The sequence below is a fragment of the Terrapene carolina genome, unplaced genomic scaffold (genome assembly GCF_002925995.2).
Source record: "Terrapene carolina triunguis isolate 2854851 unplaced genomic scaffold, T_m_triunguis-2.0 Scaffold69, whole genome shotgun sequence".
NCBI classification, from domain to species: Eukaryota; Metazoa; Chordata; order Testudines; family Emydidae; genus Terrapene; species Terrapene triunguis.
The window spans coordinates 42,488,065-42,511,883 of NW_020664420.1; the positions used below are offsets into that span (position 1 = coordinate 42,488,065).

General features: G+C 41.7%; 1 protein-coding gene across 1 annotated transcript in view; it reads right to left on the reverse strand.

Moving 5' to 3' along the window:
- Positions 1-649: 649 nt before the first annotated feature.
- Positions 650-23,819, reverse strand: part of RAD17 (RAD17 checkpoint clamp loader component) — a 34,952-nt gene continuing 11,782 nt past the window's right edge. The window contains exons 11-17 of the mRNA XM_024218183.3: positions 20,337-20,534; positions 17,381-17,466; positions 17,026-17,172; positions 16,375-16,521; positions 15,333-15,453; positions 5,572-5,629; positions 650-1,760 (exon numbers count right to left, since the gene is read on the reverse strand). Of these exons, the coding sequence (XP_024073951.1) occupies positions 1,496-1,760; positions 5,572-5,629; positions 15,333-15,453; positions 16,375-16,521; positions 17,026-17,172; positions 17,381-17,466; positions 20,337-20,534 (1,022 nt within the window). The 3' untranslated portion in view covers positions 650-1,495. The remainder of the gene's footprint in view (positions 1,761-5,571; positions 5,630-15,332; positions 15,454-16,374; positions 16,522-17,025; positions 17,173-17,380; positions 17,467-20,336; positions 20,535-23,819) is intronic.

Consider the following 23,819-nt stretch of genomic DNA (forward strand, 5'->3'; position numbering starts at 1 on the left):
TCGTGTCCCTGCCCATAGAAACATAGTGTAGTACTAATGATGTAATAGACTACTACATTCATGGTCATTACGCTACTGACAAGTTTGCTTACATTCTGAAGAGCTATAGGTTTCTATTTAAATAGAAAAGGAGACAACTGTCATATAATAGACTCAGTCCTGTTTTCCTATTTTTTAAGATAAAAATAGACAGTGTTTTCCACTATTTAAAGCTAGCCATAACACTTAGAGAAGGGGTGAAGTACAGCTGATTTCTAGTTGCTGATTGAAAACTTTCATTTTCTATGATTTGGCAAAGACAGACCATGGTAAGCCTTTGAACATCATAAGTGAATACATGCTCTTGGATATGCTCTGTGTTTATTGCTGTAGCTGAAACTTTGCCACACTTCAAGTGAGCCTGATCCTGTAGTCCTGACTCAGGCACAACTTCCACTGAGTATGGACAGCAGGATTAGGCTACTGTTAAGATTATAGGGATAGCCAAATGAAATTTCAGTGTAAGAACAGATTGAACAACTCTATTCTTTACTGCCATACTAAGGATATACAAAGTTTTTACCTACATATGCTATTTTATGGTCTATTCATGGAGAATACTTACATTCCTATAATCTCATCCTTTATCAGTACCACAGGAATTTATTTATTTAACAGACACCTTCTGCAAAGTATATCTAAATTTAGATGTCTTTTAGAGGAAAAAAAATGTCTTCACAATAAACTATTGATTTCCTAAAGAGTACAAAGCACTTTAATTTTAAATTATGTATTCCTTGAGAAATTATGCAAATATCTCAAAAAAATCTAAAATCTACTATACAACATATGCATCTGTTTATAAACATACATAAAATATCTATCTGGACAAAGAAGTACAAAATTTTAACAAGTAATAGTAAGAGATTATTTACATCAATACTGAACTAACTTTTTTACAATTTACATGTTATTCTTTCTTCCCGCAAAAGGTTTCCAAACAATAGTAAATGTTTTCAACAGTATGTGAGATTTAATAAAACCTCCAAATGCTGACAAAAAGTATACAAGGTACACCCAGAAACTGCAAGATTAAATTAAAAAGTAAAAAAATAAAAATGTGATTTACTATTCACCATTACTTTTCTTTCAAATATTTCAGCTCATCATTTAGAATTTTAATGTTGTTTAAAGATAGGTTACTTTGATGGCTCAGGACAGGCAGGGAGCAACACCTTTGATTAAGTACACACACTTAGGGCTCCATACTGCAACATCAAGGGAAGTTAAGGAAACCTGGCACCTTGATACTACCCCAGTACACACTGGGCTTAGGCCTGTAGCATACTCATGGGATTAGTCACAGGAATATTAAGGTAGAATTACTATAGAATTGGCCCACTAATACATCATTGATGCTTTTGTTACAATCTAGTCAAGGAAGAATCTTTTACCACAAAATAAAAAAAATTCTGTTAAACAATGTTAGACCAATGGTACTGACATTTTGTTGCACTCAGTCGCTATCATATTCATCTATTTTTAATTCATCTTCCTCCATGATTGCTTGTGCTGTAATAGGCTGAGGTTGACTACCTGGTAGTTCACTTCCACTAGCCTGGCTGGAAATAAGAGGAAATTCATCTGGCTCAGTCTCATTTATTTGGTTTTTCTCCAATTGGACAAACACCTCCAGAGGCCGCATGGCAGAAAGGTCTCCGTCAATATTTTCAAAGCCTGGCATACCAAGATCTTTATCTGTAAGAGTTTCAAGCTTTAACCTGCAAAATCATAACAACTATCAGTAACAAGAAAAAAATAAAATGAAGCACTCTCTTTCACAAGAGCATGGAAAGAGAAATGGAATAAGTCACCCATGTATCACCCTAAATAATCCCTTTTCTTCTTTGGTATTTACAGCTTTCAAAATATTTGCATTGTTATAACCATAGCTAAAATATACATCATCCTCCTTCCTAAATCAGTACTTCTAATTTGTATTGCTCTTCTTTGTGCATCCTCCAGTTACAGAAATTTGGCGCCCAGAACTAAACACAACATTGCAAGTGCACTTACACCAGAGCTGTATAGGAGTACTCGCTCCCTGCTCTTTTTAAGTTCTGCATTTGTATATGCAGCTCAAAACTACAAATGGCTGGTTTTAAAGGATATCACATTGCTACATTTGCTGCTCATTATCACCCCTTAAGTCTCTTTTAGCATTACTGCTTCTAGATTTTTCCCTGCCATGACGCATTTGTGGTTGGATTACTTTGCCTTAGAAAAATGTAAACTGTTACAAGTTGAATTTATTTATTTCTAGCAATGCCTATAGTGTGCTAGACACTTTCCAAACATAAAAGATGGCATTGTTCCCTGACCCTTAAGGAATTACAGTATATATATATATATATATATATAAAAAAAAATCAGAAAGGGGGAAGGGAAAGAGGGTGGCAATTTTGCAACAGAAAAGCTTCAAAAACAGACTCCAACAAGAAACTGCTGAACTTGAATTGATATGCAAACTAGATACAATCAATTTAGGCTTGAATAGAGACTGGGAATGGCTGAGCCATTACAAACATTGAATCTATCTCCCCATGTAAGTATTCCTCACACTTCTTATCAAACTGTCTGTACTGGGCTATCTTGATTATCACTTCAAACGTTTTTTCTCTTACTTAATTGGCCTCTCAGAGTTGGTAAGACAACTCCCACCTTTTCATGGTCTCTGTATTTGCATATATCTCCTCAATATATGTTCCATTCTATGCATCTGAAGAAGTGGGCTGTAGCCCATGAAAGCTTATGCTCAAATAAACGTTAGTCTCTAAGGTGCCACAAGTACTCCTGTTCTTTTTGCGGATACAGACTAACACGGCTGCTACTCTGAAACCTACTTTGTCATGATTGGTGTTCATAACTTTCACCAATTAATATCATCGCCAGTTTCCATTAACGTGATGTTTTTAACCTCTTCCAGATCATAAAAAATGTTGACAGGACTGGTCCTAATGCTTATCCCCATAGTAACCCACTAGACACTTCCAACTGATAAACTACTCTATATCGTCACTCTTTATGTTACAGTTTTTACCCATGACAGTGCTCCTATCCTAGGCAACATGAATTAGTTTTCTTTTTAGGTTCAGAAAATATCATATTGCCCCTACATAAATCCATGGTATGCCCACATCTTGAATTCTGCGTGCAGATGTGGTCGCCCCATCTCAAAAGAGAGATATTGGAATTGGAAAAGGTTCAGAAAAGGGCAACAAAAATTATCAGGGGCATGGATCGGCTTCCATATGAAAAGAGATTAAGACTGGGACTTATCAGCTTGGAAAAGAGATGACAAAGGGGGGATATGATAGAGATCTATACAATCATGACTGGTGTGGAGAAAGTAAATAAGGAAGTGTTATTTAATCCTTCTCATAACACAAGAATTAGGGGTCACCACATGAGAATTACTAGGCAGCAGGTTTAAAACAAATAAAAGGAAGTATTTCTTCACACAACACACAATCAACCTGTGGAACTCTTTGCCAGAGGATGTTGTGAAGGCCAGGACTATAACAGAGTTCAAAAAAAGAACTAGATAAACTCATGGAGGATAGGTCCATCAGTGGCTATTAACCAGGATGGGCAGGGATGGTGTCCCTAGCCTCTGTTTGCCAGAAGCTGGGAATGGACAAAAAGGAAAGGATCACTTGATGATTACCTGTTCTGTTCATTCCCTCTGAAGCATCTGGCATTGGCCACTGTTGGACCTTTGGTCTGACGCAGTATGGCTGTTCTTATGTTAGGATTTCATGACAGTACCAACTGCTTTACCAGTGTCAATATATTTAATGAGACATACAAGGTGGGTGAGGCACTCTCTTTTATTGGACCAACTTCTGTTGCTGGAAGAGACAAAAATTTGTCTCCCACCAACAGAAGGTCCAATAAAAGGTATTACCTCACCTGCTTTGTATCTCTCATATCCTGGGACCAAAGCTACAACACTACTAATATATATATTACTACTATATATTCATGGCATTAAAATGGTAAACCAATGCTTTTCCCCTTGCCCCATCTCCAAAAATATTTAATGAGCTATAATCTGCATTTTTTTTTAAATCAAGAGGAAGTGGTCCTGCAGGTGAAACCCTTCTCAAAATACTACAGCAATACCCAATAATGCAGGTATTAATGGATTATCACTCTCTTAAGTCTGCTTCAGACAGAGACATTCCATAGAAAAGTCTAAAAATAATTTGAGAATAGTACATTTCTCAATTTTGGTCAGTGGGAATGCAAGGGTGCCTTTCCTGTAATCTACTTAATTTAAATGGCTTTTATTTCTAAAATTAAATTTCTTGGGAAACATGGGAATAGGAGCTTTCACTTCAGAGTCACTATTTTAAATTCAGTTAAAGTAGATAGAGGGTCAAAGTCATAACCATCTGATCTGTTCAGTGACCAACAGTTTGACAGGTGAAGTGACTTGGTAATCTCTTTCCAGTTTCTTGTGGTCAAGTTCTCATATCACCAAACAAACAAAACAAAAAAAACACACCAACACATCACATTTAAAACTCCTGCTGGTCTCTCAAAGATCAAGGACTGCGAGGTTATGGAAACTTAACTGTCATCCTATCCCTAGAAATGGGTCCTTTAGTTGAGGCCCAATGATATCGAAGTATGGGATAGGCTGCAGTGTCACTGTCTGAGCTCTACATGTTCTGTGGATAAGTAGGATTTTGGTCTCTGACTGTCAGTTTGGCTCCCTTATGTAAGGATTTTTAAAAAACAGACAGTGGAAATTCATAACTGCATACACAGTACATATCATAAACCTGCTATAAATTAACTTATGCCTATTTTATACTAAATAAAAATAGTCCCCAAGTATTCCCAGAGCAATAGTATAAAATTCCATGAGACAAAAAAATCATGTTTTTAACTTCAGAGTAATAGGAATACTTTAAAATCACTTTCTCAATAGATCATAATTTTATAAATGTATAACTGTTTCAAAGAAGGTAAGAATAGTTTCTGCTTTATATCATCTTTCTTGCTCATCTAATATTGCATCTAATATAGTGCTCTGTCAAAATGTCAGGGGTGATCTCATGGTATGTGAGGAGTAAAAGGACAGAATAACTTTTACTCTTCTTTTTGGCTTTCATAAATTAATTTGTACTCATTTAACATTTAGTAACACAGGCTTCAACCAGGTCAGGTCCCCATGGTAGTAGGCACAGCACAAGGTTGCATTTGATGCAGTGGAAGAGAGGGAGCCAATGGAGAGAGGATACAGTCAGAGTGACAAGCCAGCAAGATGATCTTAACAGCAGCATTTGGAATGGATTTGAGTGGTGATAGGTTGCAGACATCAAGGCCAGAGAGGAGGAGGTTGCAGTAGCCAAGGCATGAGATGATGAGAATTTGAATGAGAGTTTTGGCAGTGTGAACAGAAAGGAAATAGCTCATCTTGGAGATGTTGTGCAGGAAAGATGATGCACTGTAGAGTATCTTTGATTTTCAATATATAAACATGAATGGTGCTTTTCTAACGCAAATAAGATTTACATTTACCCTCCAAAGTGTCTCTTCAAGGGAAGCCTTCCAACATCCTGGATAAAGGCAATCTGAGCTGAGAACAAAGATAGAAGCACTGTCACCTTGGACTGGTCATAATGCACATAAAATAAAGCACACAAGAAAAATAAAATGTAATTCACTAATCTTGTAAATGTCTGCAAGATTTTTTGGTACAGTAGTTAAAGCTATCCTATTATGAATTTTCACAATGTATTATGCCATACAACTCTATATCAAATTAGGGAATAGCAGTGAATAAAGTGGCTGGGATTTTTTAATCTTATGTATGCATCTGTAAATATGTTGTAGTAACCAATTCAGACAGCCTTCAGGATGACTTCATCTTGAAACTGGAAAGGCCTTATCTCAGCTTTATGTATGCTTAAAGGCATCTAGTTCAATATCTAATAAGTGGACCCTGTTTTCCAAACAATGAACTTTGTGATATGTCAGATTGCCATCAACTTCCTGAACTGAGTAGACTCATATTTCCCATACTCTCTCCATACAAATGGAAGAAAAAAAGTTTCCTAAACCTGCCAGAAATGAAAAATCATGGAATTGTTGAAGATACAACTTATTTTGTCAAAACCTCAAATAAAGTGGGCAGCTAAACTTCTACTATAACAGCAGTATCATGACCCTCTCTGATTTCCTATTATGTTATAATCAGATTTCTGCACTTCGATAAGATACTCTGACTTCAGCCTTTTGGTTTATCCACTAGTAAATGGAAGTATTGTCAAAGAATGCAGAGGGGCAACAAAAAGCAATTAAAATACATCTCTCATTGGGAAAAACTAACAGTATTTGCCATATGAAGTGAACTGGATTAAGGATTAGGTTACAGTACAAAACCTCAATAGCAATACATAATCTGGAGATGCCATACAAAAGTAAGGAAAAGACAGTTATCTTTTCCATAACTGGTGTTCTTCGAGATGTGTTGCTCATGTCTATTCCACAATAGGTGTGCGTGCTCGCCACACACACTGGTGTCTGAAGTTTTTCCCCTAGCAGTACCCATAGGGGAGCGCCCCAGCGACCCCTGGAGTGGCGCTCCATGGTGCGATCTAAGGGGCGCTGCGCGCTCCCCCCACTATCAGTTCCTTCTTGCCAGACAACTCCGACAGAGGGGAAGGAGGACGGGATGTAGAATAGACATGAGCAACACATCTCGAAGAACACCAGTTACAGAAAAGGTAACTGTTTTTTATTCTTTGAGTGATTGCTCATGTGTATTCCACAATAGGTGATTCCAAGCTATATCTGTTGGAAGTGGGTAGGAGTTCACAAACTCTCAGGACAGAGCACAGCCCTGCCAAACCCGGCGTCCTCCCTGGTCTGAGAGACAATCACATAATGCGAGGTGAATGTGTGAACCGAAGACCATGTGGCAGCCCTACGAATGTCCTGAATGGGGACATGGGCTAAAAAGGCAGTTGAGGAGGCTTGAACCCTAGTCGAGTACGCTCTCACAATTGACGGCGGGGGAATTCCAGCTAGGTCATAACAGGTACAGATGCACGAGGTGATCCAGTTGGAGAGCTGCTGAGTGGAGATCGGCTGACCCCTCATGCGTTTGGCTGAGGCGATGAACAGCTGCGAGGACGTCCTGAACGGCTTAGTCCGCTCCAGGTAAGAGGCAAGAGCCCTTTTCACATCCAGCATGTGGAGGCGGCGCTCCTCGCTAGACGCATGGGGCTTGGGGCAGAGGACCGGCAGGAAAATGTCCTGACCCATGTGGTAGGCGGAGACCACCTTCGGGAGGAACGAAGGATGTGGGCAGAGCTGGACCTTATCCTTATGGAACACCGTGTACGGGGGCTCGGAGGTCAGGGCCCTGAGTTCCGAGACTCACATAGCTGACATGATCACCACGAGAGGTGCGACCAGGAGCATGTAGCTAGTGGCTCAAACGGGGGGCCCGTCAGGCAGGCCAGCACCAAGTTCAGGTTCCACTGCAGGACTGGGGGCCTAACATACGGGAAGAGATGATCCAATCCCTTAAGGAATCGGCCAGTCATAGCATGGGAGAATACCCGTGTGCCCCTGCACCGTCAGGTGGAAGGCCTGTAGGCAAGTGTGGGTTATACAGAAGTCCCACAGCTTGAGAGCTTCCAGGCAGAGGATCGGGCCCCGCCTTGCCTATTGTAAAACATCAAGGCTGTGTTGTCTGTGAGAACCCTGACCACCCGGCCCTCCAGGTGCGAGCGGAAGGCCATGCACGCCAGCCAGACCGCCCTGAGCTCCTCAATGTTTATGTGGAGGGACAGACCCTGTGCAGACCACAGACCTTGGGTCTGAAGGTCTCCCACATGGGCTCCCCACCCCAGGTTCGAGGCATCGGACACTAGTTCCATCGCCAGGGGCCTACCTCTGAACGGGACCCCACAGAGCACGTTCCCCGGGGAGGACCGCCATCGTAGGGAGGCGATCACCGATTCGGGCACAGTGAGGTCTCTGTCCATCCTGTCTCTGGCCTGGGAGAATGCCGAAGCCAACCAGAGCTGGAGGGGCCTCATCCTGAGTCTGGCATGATGGACCACATATGTGCACGCCGACATGTGACCCAAGAGCTGGAGACACGCTCTGGCTGTTGTCACTGGAAACCTTGGGACTGTGTCGATGAGCCCTTTCAGGGTCTCGAACCTGTCCGGTGGGAGGGAGGCTATGGCCAATGTGGCGTCCAGGACTGCCCTGATAAACAATATGCAATGTACCGGAACTAACGTGGACTTGGTGTCGTTTACCAACAGGCCCAAACTGTCGCACATGGACAGAAGGAGCGCCACGTGATCCTGCACCTGCGACCAGGAGCTGCCCTTGACCAGCCAGTCGTCCAGACAGGGGAAGATCTGAACCCCATGGCGCCTGAGGTAGGCTGCCACCACCAACATACACTTTGTAAATACCTTGGGGGCAGTGGACAGGCCAAACGGGAGGTCTGTAAATTGGTAGTGTTCCTGCCCAACCGTAAAACGGAGGAAGCGTCTGTGCCCCTTGAATGTATGAATGTGGAAGTACGCGTCCTGCAGATCGAGGGCAGCGTACCAGTCCCCGGGATCCACGGAGGGAATGATGGAGGCCAGGGAGACCATGCGAAACTTGAGTTTTACCACATACTGGTTCAGACTTCGCAGGTCCAGGATGGGCCTGAGTCCCACTTTGGCCTTTGGGATAAGGAAATAGTGGGAGTAGTACCCCTTGCATTTGAACTGCGCTGGCACCACTTTCACTGCTCCTAGGCCAAGGAGCCGCCCCACCTCCTGATCGAGCACAGCCTCGTGAGAGGGGTCCCTGAGGAGGGATAGGGGTGGAGAGTGGTTGGGCAGGATGGAGGTAAACTGGAGGGTGTAACCCCGGGAGATGGTATTGAGGACCCATCGGTTGGAGGTCAGCCACGACCACTCTGGGAGGAAAGCACACAACCGGTTGGAGAAGGGAAGCTTTATTGTGGGTAGATCCCTGATGAAAACTGGTAGGTCACCCCCAGGCGTCCCGTCAAAACTGCCGTTTCTCGGCCTGTTTGCCCTTGGAGGACCCAGGCTGGGGGGCAGACCGAGACTGACTCTGCGGGCACTTCTTATAGTCCCGCGACTTTTTATAAGAGGGCTCGTATTTAGAGTGTGTGGCCTGGGCGGGAGCCTGCTGCGGCTTAAACTTAGGTCTAGCTGGAGCCGGAACATAGAGGCCAAGAGTAGTGTAGTGCGGGAGTCTTTCAGGCTATGTAGTTTTATATCCGTCTGTTCCACCAACAGAGCCTTGCCGTCAAACAGGAGGTCCTGCAAGGAGGTCTTCGCCTCACTGGATAGCCCAGAGAGCAGAAGCCATGACGCCCTTCTCATGGACACCACAGAGGCCATGGACCACACGGCCGTATCTGCAGCATCCGACGCTGCCTGCACGGTTGCCCTAGCAGCCGCTGTACTCTCCTCCACCAGCGCTTTGAACTCCTTCCTGTCATGCTCCTGGAGGGAGCCCTCAAACTTGCGTAAAGAGCCCCACATATCAGAGCCGGTATGAGTTCAAAGAGCCTGATGGTTTGTCACCTGTAACTGGAAGCTCGAGGACGAATAAATTTTCCTCCCAAATGAATCCAGCCTCCTTGAATCTTTATTTTTTGGAGTAGGGGCGGTTGGCCCTGCCACTCCCTCTGGTTGACCGACTCAACCACCAGGGAGTTAGGGGCAGGGTGAGTATATAGATATTCATGTCCTTTGGCAGACACAAAATACTTGCGTTCCGCTCTCAGAGATGGGGGCCAATGAGGCTGGGGTTTGGCACAGGGCATTTGAAATTTTCGCCACCCCTTCGTGGAGTGGCAAAAAGGGAGTCTGAGGGCTCCTCCACCTCCTCTGCCTGAAGGTTGAGGTTTGATGCCACCCTTTTCAATAGCTCTTAGGGGGCTTTAGAGTCCTCCTGCGGGACGGAGGGGCCATAATCGTCTCATCAGGGGAGGGCAAGGAGGCAGGTGCAGTACTTTGCGTGTCCACCGGCACCGGAGGATCCACCACCTGGTCGCTCTCCAGGCACGGCGCCAAAGATGAACGCCCCACCGACTCCTTCCTCGGAGGCCAGGCCGATGGTCGTTCCGAGGCTCCAGCCACCGAGCGAGCCCCCACCGGGGCCTGCATCTGGGGCCACGATGCCCACTGGTACCACTGTGCTGGCCACGGGGCCCGATGCCACTGCACCTGCTGTGGCACCGGCGGAGCAGACTGTTCGTCCATCGATGGGTCAGGCCAGCCAGGCCGACATATGACCTGCCGCTGTCCCTGGACTGGGAGGAGAGGCGGTGGCGCCAGGAGCGGTGCCGACCACAGGACTGCGACCCCAACATGAAGGAACGGTACCACCGGTAGCAGCTGCTCTGTGATCGACTCCGGCAGGTGGATCCGCAATGGCGAAGTGCCAGTGATCGATACCTGGGGCTGTGGAAACGGTGCTGTGGCAGGGTCCTGGAGCGAGATGGCGAACGGGAATGGTGTCGATGTTTGTGTCGTAACTGGCTATGATAGCCCCTCTGAGACAAGGACCTTAGGCATCGTCCGCCTCAGTCTCGTCGGTGTCCACTCCTCAAGGAGGAGTGGTGCCTGGAGTCTCTGTCAGATGGAACCCAGCCAGACAACCTGATGGGGGTTGACGGCGACCTACATGGACTACGCACGGGACGGTCGCTGAGCAGCGAATGACGTCGGGAACATTCCCTCGACCGAGGCCGGTATCGAGTCGGAGGAGACTCCAGAGATCCCAGCGGTGGCTTGCCTCTGGACCGCGCGGCCAACATTGGCAGTGCTCCTGGTATCGGCATGGACATAACGTCCTGGGCCGCTTGCAGGGCCTCTGGTGTGGAGGGGATCCGGACATCCGGGGAAGCCTGCTCCAAATGGGCTGGGCTACTCCGCTCGACTTGAGTCGGAGGCCTGGAGGCCGATGGGGACCGAGGACTGCCCAACATGGGACTAGCCTCTCCGCCTGTTTTGCTCCGGTGCCACGGCAGAGATGGCCTCTTAGCCTTCTTGGCGTGCCCTGTGCACGGGGAGCAGTGCCGACTGGCAGATGGTGCCGGGTGCATGGGTGGGGGGGTCGCCGCGCACCAACACTGTGGTGCCCGGTGCCGACTCGGAGCAGCGCGCCAGAGTCGGGGTCAACGTCGACTGCATCAGACTCCATCCAGAGCCTAATGTCTCTCTCTCTCTCGGTCCGAGGCTTAAACGACTTGCAAATCTTGCAGCGATCGTTGAGATGGATTTCATCCAAACAGTGTAAACAGTCCGCATGCGGATCACTCACTGGCATTGGTCGCCTACAAGTGTCGCACAACTTAAAACACGCCCTGGCCCGGGCGCACTAGCTAAACTAAACTAAAACTAATCAAACTACTAACTACAGGTACCATACACTGAACGAACAAGAGTTCTGGGGACGAGCTACAGCAAAGCTGGGGCAGAGCAGTTCCAAAGCACCTTCACAAGAAGGAACAGAAGGTGGGAGTGGAGGGGGGAGAAAACGCGCAGCGCCCCTTATACCGTGCCATGGAGGCGCCACTCCAGGGGTCGCTAGGGGCGCTCCCCTACAGGTACTGCTAGGGGAAAAAACTTCCGTCATCGGTGCATGTGGCGAGCACGCACACCTATTGTGGAATACACATGAGCAATCACCCGAAGAACTCCTGCTCAAATGAATCACCTTGTTTATGGATATGTGCATTACCTCAGCACAAGAAAAAGACCCAAATGTCCTGTCATTTAAGAACATTTGGGATATATCTATAGCCACCTACTCACATGGGGAAGTATACTGGAATCAAACTTCTAATATAAAGTTTTGTTGCTACATGAACATAAGAATAACCCTACTGGGTCAGACCAAAGGTCCATCTAGTCCAGTATCCTGTCTTCCGACAGTGACCAATGCCAGGTGCCCCAGAGGGAACAAACAGAACAGATAATCATCAAGTGGTCCATCCCCTGTTGCTCATTCTGAGCTTCTGGTAAACAGAGGCTAGGGACACCATTCCTGCCCATCCTGGTTAATAGCAATTGATGGACCTATCCTCCATGAATTTATCTAGTTCTTTTTTGAACCCTGTTATGGTCTTGGCCTTCATAATATCCTCTGGCAAGGAGTTCCACAGGTTGACTGTGCGTTGTGTGAAGAAATACTTCCTTTTATTTGTTTTAAACCTGCTGCCTATTAATTTCATTTGGTGACCCCTAGTTCTTGTGTTATGAGAAGTAGTAAACAACACTTCCTTATCTACTTTCTCTACACCAGTCTTGATTTTATGGACCTCACTCATATCTCCCCTTAGCCGTCTCTTTCCCAAGCTGAAAAGTCCAAGTCTTATTAATCTCTCCTCATACGGAAGCCGTTCCATACATTTTTGTTGCCCTTTTCTGAACCTTTTCCAATTCCAATATATCTTTTTTGAGATGGGGTGACCATATCTGAACACAGTATTCAAGATGTGGGCATACCATGGATTTATATAGAGGCAACATGATATTTTCGGTCCTCTTATCTATCTCTTTCTTAATTATTCCCAGCATTCTGTTCGCTTTTTTGACTGCCGCTGCACATTGAGTGGATGTTTTCAGAGAACTATCCACAATGACTCCAAGATCTCTTTCTTGAGTGGTAACAACTAATTTAGACCTCATCATTTTATATGGATAGTTGGGATTATGCTTTCCAATGTGCATTACTTTGCATTTATCAACATTAAATATCATCTGCCATTTTGTTGCCCAGTCACCCAGTTTTGAGAGATCCTTTTGTAGCTCTTTGCAGTCTGCCTGGGTATTAACTATCTTTAGTAAGTTGGTATCATCTGCAAATTTTGCCACCTCACTGTTTACCCCTTTTTCCAGATCATTTATGAATATGTTGAATAGGACTGGTCCCAGAACAGACCCCTGGGGGACACCACTATTTACTTCTGTCCATTCTGAAAACTGACCATTTATACCTGCCCTTTGTTTCCTATCTTTTAACCAGTTACCAATCCATGAGAGCACCTTCCCTCTTATCCTGTGTCAGCTTACTTTGCATAAGAGCCTTTGGTGAGGCTTGTCAAAAACTTTCTGAAAATCTAAGTACACTATATCCACTGGATCCCCTTGGTCCACATGCTTGTTGACCCCCCCTCAAAGAATTCTAGTAGATTGGGGAGGCATGATTTCCCTTTACTAAAACCATGTTGACTCTTCCTCAAATTATGTTCATCTATATGTCTGACAATATCATTCTTTATTATAGTTTCAGCCAGTTTGCCCGGTACTGAAGTCAGGCTTACAGGCCCGTAATTGCCGGGATCACCTCTGGAGCTCTTTTAAAAAAATTGGCATCACATTAGCTATCCTCCAGTCATCTGGTACAGAAGCTGATTTAAATGATAAGTTACAGACTATAGTTAGTAGTTCTGCAATTTCACATTTGAGTTCCTTTAGAACTCTTGGGTGAATACTGTCTGGTCCTGGTGACATATTGCTGTTTAAATTTATCAATTTGTTCCAAAATCTCCTCTAATGATACCTCAATCTGGGACAGTTCCTGAGATCTGTCACCTAAAAAGAATGGCTCAGGTTTGGGAATCTCCCTCACATCCTCAACCGTGAAGACCGATGCAAAGAATTCATTTAGTTTCTCCACAATGGCCTTATCGTCCTTGAGTGCTCCTTTAGCACCTCGATCATCCAGTGGCCCCACTGGTTCTTTAGCAGGCTTCCTGCTTCTGATGTACTTTAAAAAATTGCTATTATTTTTTGAGTCTTTAGCCAATTGTTCCTCAAATTCTTTTTTTGGCCTTCCTAATTGTATTTTTACACTTCATTTGCCAGTGTTTATGCTCCTTTCTATTTTCCTCACTAGGATTTAACTTCCACTTTTTAAAGGATGCCTTTTTGCCTCTCACTGCTTCTTTTACTTTGTTGTTTAGCCATGGTGGCTCTTTTTTGGGTCTCTTACTATGTTTTTTAATTTGGGGTATACATTTAAGTTGAGTCTCTAGTATGGGGGTCTTTAAAAAGTTTCCACACAGCTTGCAGAGATTTCACTTTTGGCACTGTACCCTTTAATTTCTGTTTAATTAACCTCCACATTTTTGTGTAGTTCCACTTTCTGAAATTAAATGCTACAGTGTTGGGCCGCTGTGGAGTTTTTCCTACCACAGGGATATTAAATTTAATTACAATATGGTCACTATTACCAAGCGGTCCAGCTATATTCACCTCTTAGACGAGATCCTGTGTTCCACTTAAGACTAAATCAATTGCCATTCCTCTGGTGGGTTGGGAGGACCAGCAGCTGGTCCTCCCATGTGGCAGTTCTGTTTCTACATTACTATTTTACACAGTGGTACAACTTTTTAAATTAAAGTGAATGACTGAGGTATATTAGTCTTCGACAAATATCTGAAGTAAAAGGGAGAGCAGGATTTAACCTAGTTAAAATTTATTTATTGGCTTCTCTTACAGAGAATTCAATATCTTCTGTTAATCGGTCCATGTTTAATTGACATAGCTCAGAAAATGTAGAGCATTTATAAGTATTAGGAAGAACCAAAATAGTTTAGTATTTATCACTTATTATTTATATTATATATAAATATATGTAGTACCTAGGAGCCCCAGTCATGGACCAGGATCCCATTGTGCCAGGCATTGCACGAACAGTACAAAAAGATGGTCCGTCTCCCAAATGGTTTACAATCCAAGTAATTACTATGTATTTGAGTGGGACCTAAATTATGAAACAGACTAGGACATATAGGACCCTATCCTGCAAAATATTACTCCCTAATGCTTGAAATCAGAAGGAATACACACAAGGAGAAGAATCAGGCCCTTCAATTATAGACTTTTCAGCACGGGGTCATGGTCTTACGTATATGTAAAGCACCACGTGTATTTATGGGGCACTGTAAACAAACTGTCCCACATATGTAAATTGATGTTTGTTTTAATCCTTTTAGTGTAAAATAATATTTTTAAAATAGCTTTTAAGTAACCTTAAGCCAATAAAGCATTGTGGGTTGAAATGATGTTGCTAAAAATAGATCTGGACATCTTACACATATGTATCTATTCCACAATGTGCAGTTTTCTTATCTAGGCAACACTGCATGTTGTGTTCTGATTTTGGCTCACAAGGACCTTCCATATGTATTATGGATAGAAATTTAAACTTTTTTTTAATTAAAAAAAAAAAAAAAAAAAAAAAAAAAAAAAAACAACTTATGTTTACACTACCTTGGTTTCTCATTGGATTTGTCAACATGGCAAGAAAAGGCAACAGCTGGGTTTGAAGGCATAAAGGTGGTAAACAGAAACTTGAAAATAGAGATTTTGCAGCAAGGCAGTTTTCTTGATACTATAAGAGTTGGTGGGGGGGGGAGGAGGGGAGAGAAACAAAAAACAAAATAACACAAATGAGAAAACATACTACCTGAAAGCTTAATTAAGCTCCAAAGAATCCATGTTTTGGCTCTTTGTTATTTTGTCAATTTAGTTATGTAGGTTACTATGATATGTTAAAAGCTGTAATGAATGTTCACCCAAACATTCCACATCATACAAAACAGCATAATAAGCCTTGCCCTAGCCTAGTGGATTGTTCTTCAAACAGCCATTAAGGGGTGAGGGTTCAGACAAAAAGATAAGCAACCCGGTTTAATTTAAAAAAAACCCCAAAACAACAACATTAAGTTTATTTCCTTCAAATCTGTCTTGTGTTTCTCTTGCAAGTTTCCTGAGGATTCTTATAATTGAATTACAGGATGCCTCATTCAGGCTTTCCAGACAGGATAAGGCACCTTTTAAATGAAGTACAATTTTTTTCAAGAGCCTTGTAATCTTATAGTTGAGCTGTTGATCACAAACACATAAGGCAAGGCAATAGTAAGGGAATCAATAATTGTCCACCTTACAAATCAGACTAAGACGGCTTAAGGGGCATGAGTTGATTTCATTTACAACACACTTCATTATATTTCTTTTGCACTAATTTTGTACTGTATTAACTTGAATTTCAAGGATCTTGGAAATCCTGTAGTATGATCTCTTAATTTTGGGTGGAAAACAGTCTGTTTTCTGGGACCCCTAGTTATTTTCTAATTAGTAGAAAATAAGTTTTTAAGTCCATATCTGAAAACTGATTTAAAAAGGTATTTGCATACACGTCTATATTTGTTTAATATACTGTTTCTAACATGAATAGTCCCATAAACACTATAAATCATAGCAGTTAAATTTCCAGATTTAAACAAAAGTACCTTAAATGTGAAGTATTTACCTTTTTATTGATTAGGAACCACTGGGGTTTATGAAAAGGCCGAAAACCCATTCCTCCTTGGCAATGGGCAAAGGCTCTAGCGGTATTTGAATGTATCACACCTCTTGTGGCCACAGATGCACTGTATTCCCTGAGTGTAGGTCGTGACTAAAACAAAACATGACATTATGCAAATTGTGAAGTTTGCGGAGTCAGTGTGGAAGATTATAAAGGTGAGCAAATATTGCTGTAAATTTGCAGCTACTCATCCATGTTTGGAACACTCATTAAAGGATGAAAGCATTAACTGGCTTAGTTATTTCAAGTGAAAGGCATATTCTCTGAATCAATTTTTAATATGAATTCACCATAATCGTAAAAGGACAGCACTTCTGGCAAGTATTTTGTACACACTATTGTATGTTGTAGGAAATATTATTACAAAGCATACCAAAAATGTGTACAGCTGGTTAAAATGTACACATAGTTTAGGATGCAGTAACAATTATGCCTACACTTTCAGGAGAGTCAGACTTACATAGCTGTAGATAAACTAAAATGTTTATAAATGGTAAAAACCTACATTGTTTTCTTTTACGATAAATCAGTAAGAATGTACAGATATGTGGCTGCAGGATATGAAAATTAAGAGTGAAAATGAATCAAACTTACATTCCAGTTACTACAGAGGAAGTCAGCAGTACTCAAGTATTCACTGGCTCTCACAAGATCATCTATATCAGTGAAAAAATCTACATAGTTTTGGTGAAGATATAAATTAAATAGGTCCCCAGGCATGTGTGACTTTTCTACAATATCCTAATTAAAAAACAAAACAAACAAACAAACAAAAAAAAAAACACAAATTAGTCTATGTTCTGCACAAAGAGAAGTGTCATGTAATGTTATTAATACGTCTATTTTGTTTATAATTACACACAGTAAATGACAAAACTGCTGTGTCCAAATTGCATAAATACCAGTAAGTCTTATTAATGGGTATGAAATGATTAATAAAGGCCTTTACCTCAGGTTGGACAAGTAAGGTGTCTCTTTCATATTCAGACAGGTGAGAAGGTAGCCGAGGAAATTCTGAATCAGATAGTGATTCTCCTATAAGCAATTTAAATAGTGCCACAGTCTTTAATATTAAACATAGCATTGTTTTTAATGTTTGTACTGAACATTAATCAAAAATCAGAAATAAAATCAAGCCTCATACTTCATATTTAAACTTATGGTGGGAAAGAAGGGGTGGGGGTAATGCTAGCGATGTATAATGATAATAAGATGCAATTATCAGTTTATTAGAATACTGAGAATGAAGTCTTATTTTCCTGTTGGTTACTGTGTTGGTTCTTAATTGCTAGGAAAAGTCTAGAGGCAAAGTCACTGCTGGCAAAAGCAGAGTTGCACCCCCTTACATTTTTAGTGAATTAGGCCCCAGTTCTGTAAATTTAATGTATCCATGGAAACAGGCAGTACAACTGTTAACTTTAGTACCTAAACAAGATTATATTTGCTTCACACTTTCATGATTTATAGTAACAATGGCCTCTTCTTCATCAGGTATTTCCTGAAACTAATCACCAAGAATCATTGGCTTTAATTGCCAGGAAATGCTTGATCCAAGCATTATTGTTTAGATCCATATTGCTGACTGTGTAGTATAGGTTAATTAGTTATATTATGGGTAGGGCTGTTGATTAATCAGTTAACTCACACGATTAACTCAAAATATTAATCACGATTAATGGCAATTTTAATCATACAGTTAAACAATAGAATACCAATTGAAATTTATTAAATTTATGAATTTTTTCTACATTTTCAAATATATTGATTTTAAATTACAACACAGAATACAAAGTGTACAGTGCTCAGTTTATATTATTTATGATTAGAAATATGCACTGTAAAAATGATAAAAGAAATAGTATTTTTCAATTCACGTTGCACAAGTACTGTAGTGCAATCTCTTTATTGTAAAAAGTGCAATTTATAAATGTAGATATTTTTGTTACATAACTGCACTCAATGTAAAACTTTAGAGCCTACAAGTCCACTCAGTCCTACTTCTTGTTCAGCCAGTTGCTCAGACAAGAAGTAGGACTAGTGGACTTGCAGGCTCTAAAGTCTGACATTGTTTTATTTTTGAGTGTAGTTTTTTTGGTACATAATTCTACATTTGTAAATTCAACTTTAATGATAAAGAGATTGTACTACATGACTTGTATTAAGTGAATTGAAATACACCACCTCTTGTTTTTACAGTCCAAATATTTGTAATAAAAATAAACAAAGTGAGCACTGTACAGTTTGTATTCTGTGTTGTAGCTGAAATCAATATATTTAGAAAACATCCACAAATATTTAAATAAATGGCATTCTATTAACAGCATGATTAATCATGCAATTAATTTTTTTAATCGCTTGACAGCCCTCATTATAGGTTAATTGTGATGTCATCAACCACTTGCAGAAAGTATTTTCTTGCCTCTTACCATTCTCTCATAATCCCTTTGGACAGGGACTTAGGTTTCTATGTCTGTACAGCACCTAGCAGAACTGGGCTCTGACCAATTAGATCTCTAGAAGGTACCAGTATAAAAAAGTGTTAAATAAATAACAAAATTATAGCTTTTTAAAAATGGTATGTCAAACCAATCTGCCATGTCAGCAGACAAACTACTCCAATAGATGAGCAAGAGGCAAAGCTGCTCCCCTGAAGGTTAAAGAGGAGCCACCATAAGAGTAAAGGAAAGGTACTCTGGCAGCAGGGAACTGTAGTGGCTAGCAAAGAAGGAAAGACCAGTGAGTGTTTAAGTGTAGAGATCGAAAAGAAAGTAAGTTTGAGTGAGCCTGCATGTATAGAAAGCAAAAGTCTCAATAGTAGTAAGGCAGAAAAAGTAACGAGGAGGTAGGAAAAAGGGTAAGAGCCCAGAGAAGAAGCATCTCTTAATCCTTAAACGTAATCCTTAAAAAGGGAAGGGAAAGGTAGCAGGCAAGAGCCAAGGGGCGGGGAGGTGGGAAGGGAAAGGTAGCAGCAATTGCATAAGTGTCAGGGAAATAGCAGTGGACTGAAGGTAGCAGGATCCTTCAGTAGGAGTAGGAAAATTGAGGCAGCATTAAGAAGACATGGAGACACTACAAGGAGCACAACTCCACATCTTCTATCACACGAAAAAGTAGTTTTTATATTACAGAGGTGGCCAACCTGAGCCTGAGAAGGAGCCAGAATTTACCAATGTACATTGCCAAAGCGCCACAGTAATAGGTCAGCAGCCCCCCCCCACCAATCAGTTCCACCCCCCCCTGCTCCCAGTGCTTCCCGATCAGCTGTTTCGTGGCATGCAGGAGGCTGGGGGGGGAGGGGGGGGGAAGAAGAGGAGGAGCGAGGGCATGGCAGGCTCAGGGGAGAGGGCAGGAAGGGGTGGAGTGGGGGCAGGGCCTGTGGCAGAGCCAGAAGTTGAGCAGTGAGCACCCTCCGGCACATTGGAAAGTTGGTGTCTGTAGCTCAAGCCCTGGAGTCGGTGCCTATAAAAGGAGCTGCATATTAACTTCTGAAGAGCCGCATGTGGCTCCGGAGCCACAGGTTGGCCACCCCTGTTATATTACAAGGCAACTATCTCATCACAGAGTTCTGAAGGCTACACATCCCAATTATCCCTCATGGCTTATGACGACATCTGAATCACTGGATGGAATTATAACCATGTAATTTTAGTATATTTACACAGTAAAGCTTTTCTGAAGTGTGCATTATTTACACATTGGATGTGTACAGCCAACGACAGTCTAAGCTATGAGAAACAAATTGCTGTTGGCAACGGCTAGCCTCTTTACACTATCACTAATGATTAAACCAACAGGTGAATTACAGATAATTCTAAGAAATAGTTTTGCAAATCCAGTGATCATCTACAGATTATTAATTGTTTCTCATTTAGACAATGAATAATAGGTAAATAAAGTCCTCTTACTTTTGCAGTAAAGTATTTTCCCCAAAGCATGGAAAAGAAAGATGGAGGCATCTTTGCCACCAATAGCTTGTATCTCCTGGTTTTCTAAGGTCTTATCAGCTCTCTTTTTCTTCTTGGTTCTGGATACTTCTGTATTACTTTTTAATGTAGACTTCCCTTTTTTCCTTGACCACAAGTTGTTCTCTGATGAGGAGTACTCTAACAATCAAAGCAACAAGACAACTAGAATAAAGCAGGTATTAATATTAAAAAGGGAGAGCTCCTGAACAGTCACTTTTTAGAACTATATTAACCCTCGAGTGACTGATTTTCATCTTGAAACAAATAAATCTTCTATTCCACAGATTTTAATGTGTTTTCTATTTATTAATAAATAATGGACACATGTACCAAGTTCATTTACTCTGATGGTATATATGCACCTAAGTCAGTGTCCTGTTCCATATTTATACTTTAGGCTAATACTGAAGTGACAAAATGCTTGTTTCAGTGTCAAGATGAATGCGCCCTCAAAAACTAAACACTCAAACTTACTCAAGTTTTGAAAAATGTGCCCAAGTCACCTAGCTTGCTTTTTTTGGTAATTATTTTAATAGAACCTTTCACATATATGAACAAGTATAAAATCCCTCCCAGACACACTATTTGACATTATCTTCTTGTTAACATGTCACAGGAATCATATTTGCAATGGGTCAGTCACATTCTGTTTAGTTATCAATGTATCATATATAAGAACCTTCTGTGTAACATCCTAGTCCAACTGGGAGAAGGGGGGGAAAGGAGGAGAGAGAGAGAGAGACTGACTCTTTGACTGACTGTCCTTTTGGTGTGTCTTCCAACAGTCTACTGCTTCTGCAGTGACCTGAACCATAAAAAAAGAAAAAAAAAAAGAAAAGAAAAAATGCCCCTTATTCCAGGGGTAGCCAACCTGAGCCTGAGAAGGAGCCAAAATTTACCAATGTACATTGTTAAAGAGCCACAGTAATACGTCAGCAGCCCCCCCATCAGCTCCATCCCACTGCTCCCAGTGCCTCCCAATCAGCTGTTTCGTGGCATGCAGGAGGCTCGGGGGGGCAGGGGAGAGGAGCGAGGGCATGGCAGGCTCAGGGGAGGGGGCAGGAAGGGGTGGAGTGGGGGCAGGGCCTATGGCAGAGCCAGGGGTTGAGCAGTGAGCACCTCCCCAGCACATTGGAAAGTTGGCGCCTGTAGCTCCAGCCCCAGAGTCGGTGCCTATACAAGGAGCCGCATATTAACTTCTGAGGAACCGCATGCGACTCCGGAACCACAGGTTGGCCACCCCTGCCTTATTCAAATTCTCTAATACTTAAGAGTTGCACAGATGATTCAGTTTGGTGGCAGGTGAACATTCTATATACAAACAATAAAGGAGAGCCAGATTTATATTTATTTATCTGCTGTCTCTGGTCTATTTTTTTCCAGGTGTATCAATATTTCCGTTACTATTACTTAACAAATTGTATTATTTCAATTATGGGTATGATGTGTTTTCTGCTACAATAATTTGTTACAGAATTCTGGATGTCATGAAAAGTCTAATGTGGAGTTGTAGTTCCTGTAAAGTTACTGAAGGGCTGTTATCTGTTCAATCTAATTTTAAGCCAGTGTACCTGAATGGTTGAAAAATTCCCACTAAATACAAACAATTGCTATTCTCTTCATATTCTCTACAACAGGGATTAGTGAAACTATATAATCACTAGTGTGGGATACCTTTGATAAAGGACTCAAGTACGTTTCTTGTACTGAACAACAAATAGAAGTTGTCATTCCTTGTGCCAGATTTTCTGCCATTTCTCCAAAGTTCTCTTTGTAACCCTCTCTCATTTTTTCATAAATGTACATTTGTATGCAGAATTCATTGCATTTGAAGTTTTATATACATACACATTAGCTTGTAATTTTAAGAAGATTTAAACAACCTGCAGTACATATTTCAGCACCAACTCTTGCAGCCTATTAGTGAATCTCAGAACTTATGTGACATTTTTCTGGTACTCTCCTAATACTTATCACCCACTTACTGGTACACTACTAATCTCAGACTGTTAGCTGGTAAAAATAAGGGTAACTTTATACTGAAAAATTACTTTCCCGCCTTCCTTATATATTCAGTGGGGTTTTTTTTCCCCTGTAAAAATATGGACACTTTATACAAACCACCACAAACGGACACAAACTGAATATATTAGAGGCAAAAACATTAACTTTTAATATGAAAATCAATAATATCCAGAAGGGGAAATAAGAAAATTTAAACTCTGAGTTATCAATCTAGAAACAAAATTACAAAAATCAAATGTTTAAGATATTATGCAAATCCTTCAGAAAGTAAAATTAACAAAAACAAATTAATGTGCACTAAACCCTGAACTATCACATTTATTTTTTTTTGTTTGTTATGGGAGGGAATTTCTAGAGCATTCAACATTGGCCTCCAACGCAGTGAGCTTTTGAAAATCGCAACTTGTGGCATTTGCTGTAGCTCTGACTGCCCCATCACTGTCGCTGAACACACATGAAGCGACATGCATTTTAAATTTGAGATGGTAGAAAATAATTGAACAGATGGTGACAAGTCTATTACTCCAGAAACAAAGTGGATGAGGTACGATCTTTCATTGGACCAACTTCTGTTGGTGTGAGAGACAAGCTTCCACAGATATCTTCTTCAGGTCTGGCCTATCATTATGTTTATTATATTCAGATAAACCACCTCTTGACTACCAAGCCAGCACCTATATTTTTAATTTGAAGGATTATGTTAGCACCATCTATTGGTTCTTAAAGTGAACCACAACTCCTAAATTTTCACTTTTACAACGCCCAGGTCATATTTTGTGTGTGTGAGAGAGATCTTGAAAAATTCTAATCTGTTTCAGAGTTTCCACTGAGATATGGAAATATATATTTGGGTCTCCTTTAAGTACAAAATTTCATTTTAAATGAAGTGTTCAGTAGAAAATAGTACATTACTTCCTGGAAGTTCTCTCCTTTAAGTAAATGGCATATTTAAAATAAAACTTGGCAACCCTTAGCTTAAGTCAGGTCTAGTATTGCCCTCCCTCAGCCAGCAAAAGACTGGACATTGAAGGATTATTTCATCACCCTCTGAGTGAGGAGCAGGTAAGGTGGCCAACTTTCTAATGTGTGAAAACCAGACACTGAGCGTTGGAACCTCTCCTGCACCCTGCTCTGCCTCTTTTGTTGAGGCCATGCTCCCTGCTCCGTCTCTTTCCTTTGAAGCCCTGCCCACTGCTCCTCTTTCCCCCCCTCATCACTCACTACTCTCTCCATCTCCCTCCTCCGGCCAGTTGAGCAGGGCTGTTGGGGTACGGGAAGAGTGGGAGCTGCGCTCTGGGGATGGGAAAACATCTGTTTCCAGATTAAGTAATGTGTCATGAAAGCTTTGCTTGGTAACATCATAAACAAAAGGAAAGCACATCAAGAGTCAGGAAGAAG